The 16835-nt window shown below is 43.0% G+C and overlaps 1 protein-coding gene across 1 annotated transcript; it reads right to left on the bottom strand.

Moving 5' to 3' along the window:
- Positions 1 to 4255: 4255 nt before the first annotated feature.
- On the bottom strand, positions 4256 to 15986 carry LOC308111479 (cAMP-responsive element modulator-like). Its single transcript, XM_080466395.1, has 8 exons — positions 15889 to 15986; positions 14060 to 14201; positions 13853 to 13984; positions 11197 to 11285; positions 10959 to 11101; positions 10586 to 10720; positions 6256 to 6415; positions 4256 to 5381 (listed from the first exon to the last, which is right to left on the bottom strand). Exons 2-8 carry the CDS (start codon positions 14144 to 14146, stop codon positions 5237 to 5239), a joined length of 891 nt encoding a protein of 296 aa, XP_080322521.1. The 5' UTR covers positions 14147 to 14201; positions 15889 to 15986; the 3' UTR covers positions 4256 to 5236.
- Positions 15987 to 16835: the final 849 nt, after the last annotated feature.

The following is a 16835-nucleotide window of genomic DNA, read 5'->3' as shown; positions in this document are numbered from 1 at the left end:
AGAGAGAGAGAGAGGGCGAGAGAGAGAGAGAGAGAGGCCATCCAATCAGCAGAACAAGGGGGTTTTCTGAACCTACTCTGTAATTAATGTGCCACGATCACCTGCTTATAATGTGACGCAAAATACAAAAAACATCTCCGAAACATAGAAAAGTCACATCCAAGCTTGTTTTAAACACATTTCATTAATAGAGAGAGAGTGAGAGAGCAATTTTTCATAGCATATTTATCACATCATATGTAATTATAGACAGGTTATAGTGAACTTTCCAATTATTAACATCTTTTTATAAGTAGAAATTTTAACCAAAGTGCCTGAATCTATCTGTCAAAACATATTGCAATGAGAAGAAATGTAGCTTCTCAAAATGTCCTTCAATTAATACTGTAATAATCCATCCATCCACACCTAGGGGCAATTCAGGGGCACCAATTCACCTCACATCTTTATGTTCATGGACTATGGGAAGAAAACCAAAGTACCTGGAGGAAACCCACACACATTCAGGGAGAACACGCAAACTCTACACAGAAAGGCCCCAGCCGGTATTTGAACCTATGACCTTCTCTCTATGAGGCGAGAGCACTGACCTAATGTAATAATCATATACTAATATGGAATAATATGATTATGTATTTTTCTTCATCAGCCTTACTTGTAGCTTTTTAATCATAATGGGATAAAAGTGTTATGATCTTTTTTTTTCATTGTGGGATTACTATTGCAACAACACATCATGAGTAGGGTAAAAGGTTAAAGAGCATCATATTATCCTAGAAGAAGAAGAAGAGGAAGATACCAGGTGCTTTATCCAATAAAGGAAATCATCAGGAGTCATCAGTTCTCCAGTCGTACAGGAGATGCTGACCCTGTTCGATTATTGATACAGTTCCTAAATAGTTGAGTATGATAATAAATACATTTTTAAAAAAACGCCAGAAGACTCAAAAGACAGCATTCAACTATTTATGGAGATTTTAAAGGAGCAGGACGTCTATAGAAAGAAAATCCATACATGATGAAGATGATGATAGCTGGCTTTCACAGACTGACATCATTATCGAGTCATTCATTAAACAAAATGTAAGTTTATTTTGTTCCTCTTTTGGTTCGTCTTGCTGGTGTTTCAGTTCTTTTTGTGTCTCTTCATCAACATTATGCATTTTTGCTTCCTTTCATTTTCTCCCTTCGGGACACTTACTGTATGTGATGAGACAGAAATGGGACGATGGAGGACCACTGACACGTTACTGCTGTGTTTGCAGACTTGTGCTGGACTCTGCAACAGCTTCCTCAGCTTTTACAATGGTAATGTGTTTAACAGAAAAGCTGCATCTCATGACAGATGTGTTGAGTCAGAATGTAACTGAAAAGACACAAGAAAAACTTTCTAAACTCTCATTGGTGATGCACTATGTAATAATAATAAACATATATACGAAGGTTTATAACGGAAAAAAATGTTTTGTAGGATGGGGATAAAATGCCTTTTTTTGGTGGTAAATAATGCAAAACTAATTCTAAACCCACACATGTCCAACTTGGTTTATTGAAGCAGTGCCCTCTGCTGGCCAAATATTGGTAATGCAGTTTATGCATTAAAAATAAAAAATAAAAAAAATCCACTCTCATTTCAATATTCAAGTTTTATTCATCAAGTGAATATTACACAATTAACACTTTTGAAATTATTCTCGTGTGTCTCACAGATGTGACATGAGCTTTTACAAATATCACACATGAGCATCTATAAAATTAAACAATTCGACCTAGAGAAGCTGCATAGTGATGTAGTGATCAGCAGTCACTGCAAGATGATCCCCAGTTTAAGTCCAGGATTACATTGGGCCTACTTTGCAGGATCTGCATGTTCTACCTGTGCATGGAATACCAGTTTCCTCCTATCGTTCACAAACATGGATTAGAAACATCTAATCTGCATACTTTGCTTCTATATTATCAATCTGGATCAGGTGCTACCTGAACAGTCTATCCGCAAAATGCCACGTCATTCACAAAGACTATTTTCTCTCACGAAGAAAAATAAACACTCTCTTTTAACCAAAATATGAGCGAGAAGTGTTTATATCTGGTTAAATCTGGAGCAAAGTTCAAGTTATACATTTTCTTTCGCGTGGTTTATTCACAAGATCTGATCTGCAGTTGCGCGTGATGACCAGCAGAGGTCCTCCTTGCCACAGCCTGGCACTGTTGTGGTGTCAAGGTAAAGGGCTTTGAATCACTTTGTATGTCTCTGGGCTCAAGCTGGAAATTTCCACTCTAGTCACATTAGACCAAAGGCCATGCAGATCTTCAAATTAAAAAAAAAGAAGAAAAAAAGCCATGGAAATTAAATAGAAAATAGACTCCGTGCAAGAAGAATGAGAACAAAACTGAAGCAGTGTGTCTTTTAACCACAGATACTATGATGCTGTTGGCATAGACAATCGAAAATATAATTTGTACATCTTGGGATTTATTTTTTCCTACTGGCTTTACTCAAGGACATCATCACTCATATTGGGGCAGAAGTTCACCACAAAATCTTGAATTCAAACACATCACATGCCAGCTGATGTTTTAATGCGGCACAAATATTTCTAGTATAAAGCTTCTGCTTCGGTTTCCTGGAGCTGCAAGGCCGTGTTGCAAACAGCAGATTGAAGGTCTTTAACTGTTCACCGGCTTTGTGTGTTGGAGGGAGAAAACGTATGAAAAGAAAAGAAGGACGAATGTTATGCGGTGGAGAGAGAGATAGAGAGAATGTATGAAACGAAGGAAAATATTTGTTTTGGGTTTTTTTTTTCTGCATGTTATGGCCGGTTATTAAAAATGTTTGATGTGTGTTTTCCGATCAATAATTGAGGTTGGAACACTTATAAAAAGGCGATTAAAGCTTGTCGTCTCACAGAACATTACCTTTTGCTTTTACCAGCGGCGAACCCTTCGAGGTCACTGTTATATTCAGGGGTTGCTATGGAAACCATTCAATTTCATGTCCTTCCACTTTCAAGAGGTAATTTCATGTTGTTGGGCTCTGGACAATTTCAGCCGGTTCAATTTTAACATTTTAATCTTAAAATGTAGTTTTTCTTTTGAGGAACTGATCATGTTAAAAATAACACTACGGTGTTTGAGTGTCAGACACGTTTCAGTTCCAGCCCACTTCATCTTGAGCGGGCTGGACCGGTAAAATAGTGCCAGCCTTTAAATTTGAACTTTGAAATTTTTCTTTCTTGTGGTTCAGCGTTTACATGATGAAATGTCGGTATTTTCACAAAAAGCAATTACTGTGGAAAACGTCTACAAACTTGACAAATAAGCCAAATTTAATGAAATCGTCTCGTGTGAAATGGAGTGAAATGTCAAGAAAACTGAATTGTTGAATTGTGCATGTTTTTACAAACTCACCCTGAGAGCATGCCTTTAATTCGGCTACTTTTAAGAAAATTGCTAAAAAGAAAAACAAAACTATGTTTTCCTTGAAAACTTTGACCTTTTCTTGGTGTTTTGGCCGCATTGGAGCCTCGATCCGGCCACTTTTGACTCACAAGGCCTTATGTGTGACAGAGTGAACAAGAATAAACCACAACAAATGCCACATTTTTAACATTTTTATCATTTAAAGAACAAAAAGTTGTTCAGTTCCGAAGGAGGAAGTACACAGAGAAGAGAACACCTGGTAAAAGACGACGGCATCGCAAAAAGCAACTAAAGAGCAGAAGATTTCAAATCTTTCTCTTTTTTTTTTTTCTCGGTAGATTTATCCAGAATGGGAAGCACCTCTCCCGAGTAACAAACCACGGACAGGCTGTTTGGCTGGTAAACATGAGAGCCGGCCGCAGGATGACGCCCTGCCTGGATAAATACGGTCTGGAGGAGAAACTTGGGAGGCTCAAGAGCTCCGGCAGAACTGAGAGCGAAGCCTCCGGGGTCTGATGCTCCAGGGAGTGAGTGTGTGTGTGTGTGTGTGTGTGTGTGTGTGTGTGTGTGCTTCCCGAACAGAGGAGAAGAACCTAACCAGAGGACACCAACTCAACATCCACAGAGAAAGCCAGCAGTTTCCAAACATCCAGAGAAACATGAACACCAGATGATATATTATTCAAAACAAAACTTCTTTACAAAAAAGAAAAAAAGAAAAAAAGAAAAATTGGCATCACCCTTTAAACAGAGCATGTTAATATCAAGCCGTAATCAAATACAGTTTCATTCCCAAAACAAACAAACAAACAAACAAAACAGATATCCATCATTTCAACAACAAAATGACGCCTGCAGGGTTTTTTTTTTTTTTTTTTTTTTTTTTTAAATCATTGGAAAATATCAGTCTACAAATTTATTTTTCTTTTATTCACATTAAAGCTTTTCAGCACATTCAACAGGTTATTAGTAACATTTGCTTTGTAGAATATATATATAAGTCAGCTATTGTAATAAAATATAAAGTTTGGACATTCAGATACTCTCTGTGCTTCGACATCAAACAGCTTTCATTCATTTTAAAGACTTTATGTCGGAATTTGTGTAGATTCTCTTTAGGAAACTCGCTTTGGGTTCGGATAACGCCTCCCTAAAGCCTCGTTGACGTTTCAAAGTCTGCATGAACGACCAAATATAAAATATCTCCATCTTTTTAAAAAAAAAAAAAAAAAAAAGAAAGAAAAATTTTGGACCAGGTGACGAAGATCAAGACCCTACAGAAAGCTTGACGGTGACTCTCCTTCCTCTGTTGTTTTCAGGTGAAGGAACGCAGCGACCAAAAACAGAAGCGGGGGGGGGGGGCTGCTGGTGGCGAGACCTGGCCGACCCCTTTTCCCTTTTGCGCCTTGCGTAAATGAGCGGCGCATTTTTCGGGAAGCACCCGTCTTCACCGCTTCCTCTTCCTCCTTCTTGGGCCGGCCTCGCCCCGAGTGCAACAACGGCGGCGGCGGCGGCGGCGGCGGCGGCGGCGGCGGCGGCGGCAGCAGCAGCACTTTGAGAGTCTTCACATGCAAAGAGCACAAAGAAAAGCGACGAGAGCGAAACCGGCAAGCTCAAGCGGACTCCAATTCCCGCCGCCACACTTCTGAGTTTGGTGCACATCGGGCCTGAGTGAGCAGAGAAACAAAGACAGTCCCAGCAGGTTTTTTTTTTGTTTTTTTGTTCCAGAGTCGTTTTTTTCCTTTTTTTTTTTTCTTCCCCATCTTCAAGTTTGTAAACTGTCTCGAGCCCGTTGACCACAGGCCGCCGGCCGCTACTCGGCTTTGTGGCAGTAAATGTCCTTCAGCGCTTTCAGCTCTTCAATCAGGGTCTTGTTTTGGTTTTCCAACACGGCCACGCGGTTTTCCAGACACTTGACGTACTCTTTCTTTTTCCTGCGGCACTCGCGAGCCGCTTCCCTGGAGAGGAAGAGAAGAGAGGAAGAAGTGAAAATGTCATCCAACACAAGCCCGTGAACCATCCCGCGGCAGCGGAGCGTGTTTCCTGTCGCGCTGTTTGGACTCGCTTCCTTCGTTCAGTCGGAGTGCAGTCAGTGAAAGCAGAACGCTGCAGCTTCGGCCTTCTGCTCGTGACTCTTCATCACTCCTTCACAAATCTTTGACGACCGTTGCGTTTTTGGTGTCCGTTTACACGACAACGTCTCTCGGCGCCACTCGATGGGCGACTTTTTAAAAAAGTGCTGCTGCACGTGCGCGAATAGACGGACAATAACAATGTTTGCCTCCAGAGGGTCATGACTCCCAGTCCATCTTCTCCTGAGACTTGGTAGTTTAATAGTTGACAGACGCCAGGAAAAACAATCCGAATTTGCCGCCTGTCCCTACGAATGTCCGTGTTCTCCCATTGTTAATGTTTATAGCGTATTCTTCTCTGCACGCGCGTGTGTGTGTGTGTGGCTTTATTACAAAAACATCCAATAGCACCCACTAGTGGCCCTACAGAAAAACAACATAGTTTTCAGCGTTCCGGTCCTTTAAATGGACGTCGTTTTCAAAACGCTGCCGTGTCAACGTGAAACTTTTCTGAAATGTTGGATTTAAACCGCGACCGCTTGGCGTATTTAAATGTTATTAAAGGCCAGAAATGACACGTAGAATCTGGAGCGTGCTCCTGCGATGAAGCGACGGCTTAATGGATTTTAGGATTGAAACGTTTCGAGGCAATCAGCAATCATCTAATTGCAACGACCTCTCAAAGCAGCGATTACAGGCTGATTTTTTTTTTTCCCCCCCTCCTCACATTGTCAAATCCTCCCAGACTCGGGCTGCTCACCTGTTCTTCATGAGCCGAACCTCCCTCTTGCGGGTGATCTCCTCGGCGTGCTGCGACGACGGGCTCTCCATGCTGCTGGGCGACGCCGCCATCACGATGCTCTGAGCCAGGCCCGAGTTGGGCGATCGCAGCTGGTAGGCGGGGATGTCTCCGGTGGCAGCTGGAGGGAGAGAAAGCTCCAAATTCAGTGACGCCTCATCAAGCTTTACATCTTCTAAACAACTTTCTTATCCGAAGCATTAAAAAAAAAAAAAAAAAGTACACATGCGCCAGAGGATGTTAGACTTTCGGCCAGGAATGCTCATCTGCCGCACTTCCGGCTTTGAAGCACCGATTTCCTCCGACCATAACTGTCCCCGGGAGCAGGTATTTCCACTTTGTGATATGAAGACTGTGATTATCAAAGAGAGGAGTGAGCCGCCTCTGGGTGGCGCCAAAGAGCTCGAGGGAGAAAAATGCCTTTTCCCATTTTTTCCGAAGAAATGAATGGAAGGGAAAAGTTTTCGGGCAACAGTCACAGACGACATAGAAAGACTTGAATGGGGGATATTTGGTGTGTGGTTGAAGCTCTCTGAGGGAGGCTCATCTTCTCATACTGGCTCTAAAACTGACACACAACGTTGCAGAAGGAGTTGACAGATCCCTGACTGTGTATTCCTTTTTACCTCTGACGCCCAGAACTCGCAAAATAAAGAGGAAAAGCAAGGACAGACAAATTTAATTTTACATTTCAACAGTTAAAAAAAAAGAAATGAAAAGCCACATCTGGCAGACTAAAGGGAAATAAACCCTCTCATTTCAAGTCAACGCTGTTATTTCATGAAATGTGTTGAAAAATATCACTATTAATATCCTCAAATTTGCCTGAATCAAATGGTTTTCTCACAGGATCACAGTTAAAAATAAAAATGGCGTGCACACTGCAGATTCCCACTACTCCATGGTACAACGCATTATTTGCCACTAAAGAACCTAAATCTGGGAATAAGTTTGAAAATCAACATAGTCACTTCCTCTTCACTGGACTTCAATACAATCGCTGGATTTTTAATGGTTCAGCCCTGAATCTGAATCTGTCCCAGTACGTATCAATACAAATTGCTCATTTAAATCTGCTTTGGCTGCCATCTGCCTCGAGAAACTTTGTGCATGAAGCAGAAAATAAACGGCTACTTATCAGACCACAGTGGAGCTAATCTGAACAGCATGCTCGGTTTGAACAGATGGCCAGCTGGATTATATTCCATTTGTTGTTATTGAACAATATGTGTTGATTCGTTCACGTAAATGATCATTTCAAAGACGTTTTAAAGAGACGGATGAGGTTGTTTTTCCTGCCGAGACTCGCCGCAGGTCTTTCGCTGGAACCTCTCCTGTGTTTGTTCACCAGCGGGTAATGCTGACAGGTGGTTGTTACGTCGCCTTTGGGCAAAATTGCACGTTAAATGTTTGTTACAAACAACAGGGAAAACACAAATGTAGTTCATGAGCAGTTTGAGTTGAGTCACGGAGCTGATGACTCAAACGTTGACCTCTGTGCTCGCTCGCTCACACCGAGTCAGTCACTCTGTTCCCGAGAAGTTTCAGTCCTCCTCTCTCTCTCTCTCTCTCTCTCGCTCTCTCTCTCTCTCTCTCTCTCTCTCTCCCCTTACAACACACACACACACACACACACACACACACGGTCTCTCTGTTTCTCTCTGGCTGTGATAACAGAATGACTCGGGCTGTGCTGACGTCAGTGTGTGCGTCTCACTCGCCCGTTTTGCATTCTCTCTTCCCTGCTTGGCTTCTGTTCCAGGAAACCGGAGTGACGTCAAAGCGGCAACTATCTTACCCCACACCCCTCTGCTGCCACCCGCTCTTTTACTTCTTACCCCCCCCCCCCCCCCCCTCCTCGCTCCCTCCCTCCCCGCCTGCCTGCCTGACAACCGCTGAAGTGGTTCAGAGAGCAGACTGTGTGTGTGTGTGTGTGGGTGTGTGTGTGTGGGGAACTGTGTGTATTGAACAGTCTGATACAGACAGGAACGACACTCGGTGTACAAACCAAATGTCCTCTGACTTGTTGAAAATCTTAATTTGTAGCAGGTTTCATCTCATTTTCTCAAAGTAAAAGTTTGACTATTGTTGAAAAAGCTGCTGTTCTTACAGTCAAACGAATAAAAAAAAAAAAAAAAAGAGTTGCTTTTTTTAAATGTTAGAAAAATTATCTTCAAATGCCAGAAACAATAAGCAGGTGTAGCCGTCAGTGTGGTTTAACATCTACCAACATTTGCAAAGCATGCATTGACAACACACACACTGACAACACACACACACACACACACAAACAAACACACACACACACACACACACACACACACACACACACACACACACACACACACACACACACACACACATACACACACACACACACACACACACACACACACAAAAAAAGTACTTTGCATATAACACGTGTGAAGGAAAACTCTACCTGACTCGGTCTCATCCCCGGTAACAGCCATCTCTAATTTCCAATAATCCAGCACCACGGCGGACAAACACCTCAGCGCAAGAAACTCTCTCCTTCCCTTTTTGCTGCCTGGCTTCACTCTCTCCTTCTCCCTTTTCTCTCCCGGCTCTCGCTCTGTGCCCGAGTGGTCACTCGCCAACTTTGCAGCGAGATTACAATTACAGGCATTGACATCACAGTGACATCATCGCTGCCTCGCTGAAGTCAGTAAAACACACTGGATTAGAGATCCTCCTCCTCCTCCTCCTCCTCCCCCCCTCTCCCCTCCTCCTCCTCCTCCCCACTGCAGTGGATCAGCATGCTGGAGCAGAGAGAAACACAATGTGAGCCAGGGAGGGAGGGAGGGAGGGAGGTGGTAGTGGAGGGTGTGTATTTTTAGCCCCAGTGACGCAACTAGAGAGACGCTCAACAAACAAGAGGATATTGTGTCCCAAGTGGCCGCCATGCAAACTTGTTGAGCTCCCTCGATCCAAGTTAGTTCAGTTAGTCGCGTTGGAGACCGTTCTCTCAACAACACACCGCCACTTCCTGACTTTTGCAAGACTTTAATTTCGTATATGAAGCCGACACCAGAAACAAAAGGCTCGCGTGACGGCGGTTTGTGCGGACGGACGCACTGAGGCTTGCGGCAATTAAACGGCCCCCGATCAAGTTGAAAATGTTTTCATGCTGCGAGCTCCGATTGGTACTTCACACCTCGCTCTGTGGTTAACACCAACAGTCAGCGAGCAGCTCTGCAGCGGGGTTCCTGCGAAGCTCTCCAGCTGGAAGGAGCACTGTGTGTACCAGGCGGATAGCGCCGAGTTTAGTGAGGGGAATAAAAAAAACGATGACGACGACAGGGAGCCGCTGTAAACTGCTGTAAAAGGTGTTAGTGATGACAATGCAAAGCCATGTGGGGACGCGAGTGTACCTGTGGACAATGACATATGAGTCCACATTTTACATTTTCCTTCAGCCCGATTACATCTCCAGTGCCTTTCCATTTAAATCTTAACATCTTTCATTGTTGTGGTGGCGAGTATATGTGATAGGAGATGTCTATATTGTGACAAAACCAAAGAAATACTACAGAAAATAACAAAAACAATCGAAATTTCAAAGACAATTTTAAATGAAACCTCCTGAAACGTCCACAAATCGTCACCTACAGCTGCATTGTGAATGTTTCTTACAAACTCACCTTGAAGCTTTGAGCCTTTGGCTCCTGAAGCCCAGTTTTCCCCCCACAGGTCTTATATTTGACATCAGTAGTTTAATGTGAAACATTTTTTTTTTCAAACAGATTTATTTGTACATTATAATGTCAAATCTGAGAATTGACTTGTCCCGTCTACAAGACGATCTCCAGTGTCTTAAAACCGCATTTTTTTCCAAGTAGTAGGATGTTTTGAATGTTAAATATCTTTAATCTCTTCACATATCTGTATCGTAAATGTCTGACTTACGGTTTTTGCACTAAAGCGCATGTCAAAACAGTCAATTAAATCCTCAAAATCTAAGTTTGAATTAAATATTTAAGAGCTTTGCCCTCCATTTATTTCACTTTATAATCATTTCTTCTCAAACATCATGCTGGGAAAAGGCAGATTTGCCTCTTTCATGCAATGGCATGAAAAAAAAAACCAGATTTCTCATATAAAAATATGACATATGATAAATTACTACTGTGAAAATGCACAAGGATGAAATTATTTCGAATATCTGTAAGAGAAAGAGCTTGCTCCAGACATAATAATGGCTTTTGCTCTAATTATTTAAGATCATGGGTGTACTCTGTTTGTTTGTTTGTCAGTTTTACTTGCTCCCCACCTTGGATCAGCACTTGGCTCCCCTGGATGTAGAGCTGCTCTGAGGTGCTGATGGCGGCTCCAGGCTGAGGGACCTGGGCCCCCTGCAGGGCTTCTGGACCGGCCAGCTGGATGGTTCCTCCCTGGCCAATTGCAACTGTGTGGAGTCAGAGGGAAAGTTTTAAACCAGGTCCAAGTAAAACCTGAAAGTCAAGACAACTTTTATGATACTTTTCATACTTGAGTGTGAAATCTGCTTTCCTCGCAGATACTTTTTGAGTGAATACAGGAACTGTGGTGCTTTTAATCGCACGTTAGTGTGAGCTGAAAGCTTTCAAACATATATTCCCCAGATGTTAAGACGCTTCCCCAGAAGTGCGAGCGTCAACACTGACTGTATTGTCCCGTGCTGGTTTGGTAGACGGATGTCGGCACAGACGCCGCGGCGCTGCTGGAAACCCGCGCCTCATCCTCCATCTTTTCCTCCTCGATCTTTGGGACTGCGGGCGAATCTGATGAAAGTTCATTAAGAATTTTTCTGCCGAAGAACAGAAATCCATAAAGTGATTCCCACGCAGACCCTTAAAACACTTTCAGGCGGCAAGTTGTCGTCTCCTGCTGACGTCTCCTCACCGATATGACGGCCGCCTGGAGAGAATATCTCGTCGCTTCTGTGCGTCGGCGGCGGGCTCTTCGTCATCCAGCTCCGCTACGGTGGCAATCTGGAGAAAGCAGCTGGTGTTAAAAGCCTGGCGAGGAACACACATTGTTGCTTTTCATGCATTTTGGCAGCGATCTCCTGTTGTTGGATGTTATCACCGTGGGGGGGGGGGGGGGGCTTTCATATGTATCCACACAACTTTTTGAAGTGCGGCTCGGGTGCGCTTGGAAAAGGCAGGTGTGACGTCAAACCTCCTCCGTGCGTAGTAAAGACATGGATCATCCACACACTTCTTTATTTAGTTTTTTGGTTATGCGACTGTTTAGTTGTGGGAAGAAAAAAGAAAATCTGCATGAATTTGTCACAAACTGTGATGGAATAATTCGTGTTTATTGAACAGATGTATAAAAATTCACATATTTCTTTTGTTGAATTTAGCGATCTGGCCGGAAAGAAAAAAAATTATCTATGATTTTTTTTCATAAAAAAATTTGAGTTCCGATTCGATTTTATTTTTCTCAATGCACATAAAAATGACTGCAGACGTCAGATATATTGTCAAAAGTGCAACTTTATTGCTGTGATTGTCCTCAGAGTTGAAATCCATATAAACAATCCCAGAATAAAAAGTAAATGAGGCGCCGTCATTCAACAAATTCAAGCTTTAAGCAGAAGTGTAACAGCAACAATGGAAACCCACACGGAACGGCAAAAATGAACTTGAAAAAAGTACTTTGAATTTGCAAAATAAAAATCTTTTTTAGCTACAAATTCGATTAAATCGATTTTTTTTTTTTTGCCCAGCCCTATTTGAATCTCATTTAAACCGATTAAAAATTTAAAAGGACCTGGAGAAGTAAAAGTTGTTTACAGCCTGGAGGAATGAAGGCGAGGACGAGTAAAACAGAGAACGTGCATGAAAGGAAAGGAGGACAGTGAAACAGTGAGGGCGCAGGGAGTGGCGGGGAGCGAGGAGACGGTGGTTTAGGTTGGGAGACTAACAATAATAATTAGGAGGCTGAAGATTCTTGAGCTTTTTAAGCAGCAGTGACGGCAAGCGCCGCATAATGATGCTCCCTCCACCGTGCTTCACTATAGAATTAATGGCCTCATATCGATGTGATGTGGTGGAGTCTTTATGCTCGCTGCACACTGTTAATAATAGTTACTGGCAAATCCATCATGTATCGGTAGTCAAAAGGGACAAACCTCCCTTCCCCAGTCGCTCGATAAAAATCTATGGCTTCGGGATTAGATTACATTTTATTACCGATTCGAAAATTTAGGAACATTACCAAGTGCTCGCATACTCTTTGCTGCAACTTCCATATTTTGTCAGTCGTAAGTTGGTATTTGTAAATTCAATGCTGACCGGGTTGTGTGTCATCAATAGGTACACGTTTATGACTCATGCTGATGCACAGTGGTTGATCATTACCGACACAAAGAATGTTTTGACACGACAATAGGAGAATATCAGCGCCACACAAAAGCACCGGGTCAAACAGAGGCGTGTCCTCGTCCGTTTACTGACAATAGAGTCGAGGCCAGATGTTCCAAGTTTCAGGTTTATGCAGAATAAAAGCAAGAAATAATGCAGCGTCGACAATAGGCTGTGTGTGTGTGTGTGTGCGTGTGTGCGTGCGTGCGTGCGTGCGTGCGTGTGGTGGCTGTTTAAGACGAACGAAGCGGAGGGAATGAAGTACATTAGGGCCTCACAATATATCGCAAAAACTTATCGCAATATCAATATGCGCAATATCCACATCGCCAAAAAGATTGACCGAAGTGTGATGAATTATGTTGCCATGCAATGTGCATTTTTATACTCTGCAGATCTAAAGTTTTAGGCTTCGTTGACAAGTTTTCAAGTGAAAACAGGAAACTTTTGCTCTGCTTTGGGTGATCGGAGCCACGGAAAGCACAACTTTTTGAAAACGGCGACCGAGGTGGAACTTTTTGGAAAAAACGCTCCGTCTTCATGGGAACGGTGGAAAACACAACTTTTCTGAAACGCTGCTGCTGCGGATGCACGCCACGGTGTATCATGAAGGAGCGCTGGTAACAACTGCCAGGCATTAGATTGCGTAATGGCAAAACATCAACCATACGCGATGAGGTTCAGACTTGCAAAAGCGCTGAGTCACCTTTCAGTCTATTCACTGTTGACGACCGTCACGTGTTCAGATCCGAGTCGCTTGTGGAGTTGTCGCGACATTTCCTGAATGACTTGAAGGTGAGACCGATGAGCTTAAAGCCCGGCTCCTGGTTTGCTCGCATCAATCCTACTAACAGACCACGAGGCCTTCAGCGACACCGCCTTCAGCGACACCGCCTCCATGCCGCGGCGAGACGTTCATTCACGGAGACGCTCGGCCTGACATCAGAGCCGGTGAATTATTGAACAGAACACGGTGTGTGTTGTTCCCAGTGTTCCATCCCTGTTTTCGGTCGAGTGACACCGGAGATGGAAACTTGATATTTTTGGTTTTAAAGTTTAGTTACTCAACAAAAAGAATATCTTGACACTTTAACTTGGACCTGCCTCAAACGGCGTCATACTTTTTCATTCATCTCCGTCTCGCTCCGTGGAATTGAAAATGAGCACTGATGCGAGCGGGAACTCACCTGAACTGTCTGGACCTGCGGTGGCTGTATGACAGAGGGCTGCGGCGCCTGGATGACCCCTTGGACCTGGACCGTCTGACCATCGGGCAGCTGAACCACGGTCACGTCCGAAGACTCGCCGGTCACCGACCCCTGCACACACGATTGGCCACAGTGACGCCGGTCACACACATTAAAAATCAAACCACAATCGGTGTGTGTTTGTACCTGAGTCGAAGCGGGCGGACTCGTCTCACTCGGGTTTTCCTCCGCGTCCGTCGCAGACTCGTTTAAACTGCCGTCAAGCTGATCCATCACCAGTCACCTGGAAACGCCAGTCAACAGCTTCACTTCAGCTCTTTAGTCCAGTCTGGTGAATCACATGATCAAACGTCTCCAGTCTGTGAGTGGACCACAGGCTATCGTGACCTTTCATGGATAATACACCGTTCAAATTGGTAACGTCTGATTTCTTTCTGGTTTCCTCCAGCTTTATAAATATTACGACTCTCACATTTTGTGAATTAGTAGCACTGTTCCTTAAACTCTCGTCTTGAATCTGTGGAGGACGAGTACACGGGGCATGGGAAGACTATTGATCAGTCTTTTGTGATAATGTGCAAACTGCTGATGTCATTATATTTGATATATTCTGAGCAACTCACACTCTATTTTCTCAGATTATTTTAGGGATTTATCCATCAGTATTCAGAAGAAAATGTGCACGTGAGTTAAATTGGTGACCTTAAATTGTGTCTTGGTGTGAATGTCAGTGTGTGTGTGTGTGTGTGTTTGTCTGTCTCTGTGGTTCCTCTGTAATGGACCGGCAATCTGTCCAGGGTATGTCCTACTCTTGCCCATAGTTAGAAGGGAGTGGCTCCAGCAACCCTGTGATCCTGAAGCAGTATAGAAGTTGTGGAAAAGGTCATCAGCTGCACTTCAAACAAACGTACCTGGAAGTTTATTTTCTATTTACTTCTCTTAAAAGGAACCAACACGATGTTTTCAAGTGAAAATTTCCAACTTTCATTGCATTTTGGGGGTCAGTTGACATGATGAGGGTACATTTCAAAAACACTCAACTCCGTCTCCGTGGAAACGGGGGACAACGCAACTTTTTGAAACTACTCCATGTCATGACATCATGTTCCATTTACATAGATTATGATCGGATCAAAAACCGGACTGCACCACCCCCTACAATCTGACAGTAATTTCTATTGGATGTTGTAAATATAATTCGGCTGAAGTGTTGATATGGTGCAAATTTACCTGAGTCAGGATTTAATCTGATTACTTTTAGTCCACGTAATCACAGCTACTGGCGGCGTCCAGACGGATACAACTCCCAGTCCATACTCTCCTCTGACTTGGTAGTTTTATAGTTGAGAGTCTCCCATAATAGCGATCCAACTTTATTTATAGCGTATTGTGTTCTCTGCGCATGTGTGTGGTTTCATTCCAAAAAAAAACCAACAGCACCCACTAGTGGCCCAAGATACTATCTACATTGTTTTTAGCGTGCTGTGTAAACGTTGAAGTGTAAATGAGAAAATTTTTCTCAAATGAAAACGCCAAAACGATGACTTTGTCTTTACAATGGGACATAAAAAGCTCAACTGAAGTTCTGGACATTAGAAAAAGAAATATATGTATATAAACCAAGAAGAAGAAATGATACCGTGAACCTTTCAAAACTAACTGTAATAACTTAAATAAATTCTAGCAATGATTCCTAGTATTTGGATAAAGTTCATCAGCTCGAAACTCTTTACAAAGAAAAATAATATAATCCACTTATTTTTTTATTTTTTTTAGGTGCCCCCTTGAAGTGGGCCCCCGACTACTATAGCTCCCTGGATCCGCCCCTGTTAGTTCTGCTCCTGGAGGTTAATGGCCTTAATTCCTGAACCACTTATGAAAGAGTCCTAATCCGAGCCAGCCATGTTCTGACACTGGGGTGTTGGTAGAACATTGTTGTATTTTCTTGTGTTTACTATTTCACGTCGTCTCTGCTCCCGCGGACCTGAAATGTGACGGCTTTGCAGGCGACTTACCGGAGCTTTACGTCGCGGGACTCGTCACTTATGACAGCGAGGGTGGACGGCGGTGCCTCGCGCTCACGTAGCTTCCACGTCAGCGCTGATGACGCTGTGCCGAAAATGTCCCGACCGACAGACAAGACGAGTCAGTTGGGCGTCAAAGAGTGTCGACGCCCAGCGAGAGAGCAAGAGCGTTCACTCCCCCCGCCCCGGCCGTCCCTTCGTGTTCACGCGGAGCGACCGGCACGCAGCACAAATTATCAACTTTAAGCTCTGAAATGCTCAAAAAAAGACAAGCATTTACACAGTCACACTGATAAGATACACAACGTAGGGAAAGTCACCAATATTGTGTGTTTTAGCTGTCAATTTTTAACCTTTTGCGGCACTTTTGAACGAACCAGCATTGATCTTCTCTCAAACCTGATAGCGACTTCAGTTACAGTAGGGTTCCGGTCCAATACCACAAATGCCAATAGCGATTTGATACTGATAATTTCACACACAAGTGTTAGGTGAAAGGAATTTTTAATATTTTCTTTTAAATTACAACCAATCCAGCATTTTTCCCTCATCATGTTGGGTTACAGTAGCTTTCCAACCTGACACCCAAAAAAATACAGATATTGATTTGATACCAATACTGTACACCAAAGTCTAAAGTGTTAGGAGAAAGAAATTTTAAGTATTTTCCTTTAGAATATGCCAGATGACACCAAAACAAACAGCATTTTTTTTTTGTAAAAACTCATGAATGAGTCCAAATTCTGACTCCTCCTCGCCACTCTCCACCCATCACCCCAATCATCAGCCACACTTTATCACATATGTAAATGGTGCACCTGCACATATGTTGTTATATTGTGTGTTATATTATATATTGTTATATATTGGTAAATTGATATTTCATTATAATGGCTTATGTGAATATCTATCTATCTATCTATCTATCTATCTATCTA

The sequence above is a fragment of the Lipophrys pholis genome (assembly GCF_963383615.2).
Source record: "Lipophrys pholis genome assembly, chromosome: 1".
Taxonomy (NCBI): domain Eukaryota; kingdom Metazoa; phylum Chordata; class Actinopteri; order Blenniiformes; family Blenniidae; genus Lipophrys; species Lipophrys pholis.
Note: the sequence above shows the minus strand (reverse complement) of the source record. Positions and strands in the feature narration are given on the sequence as shown.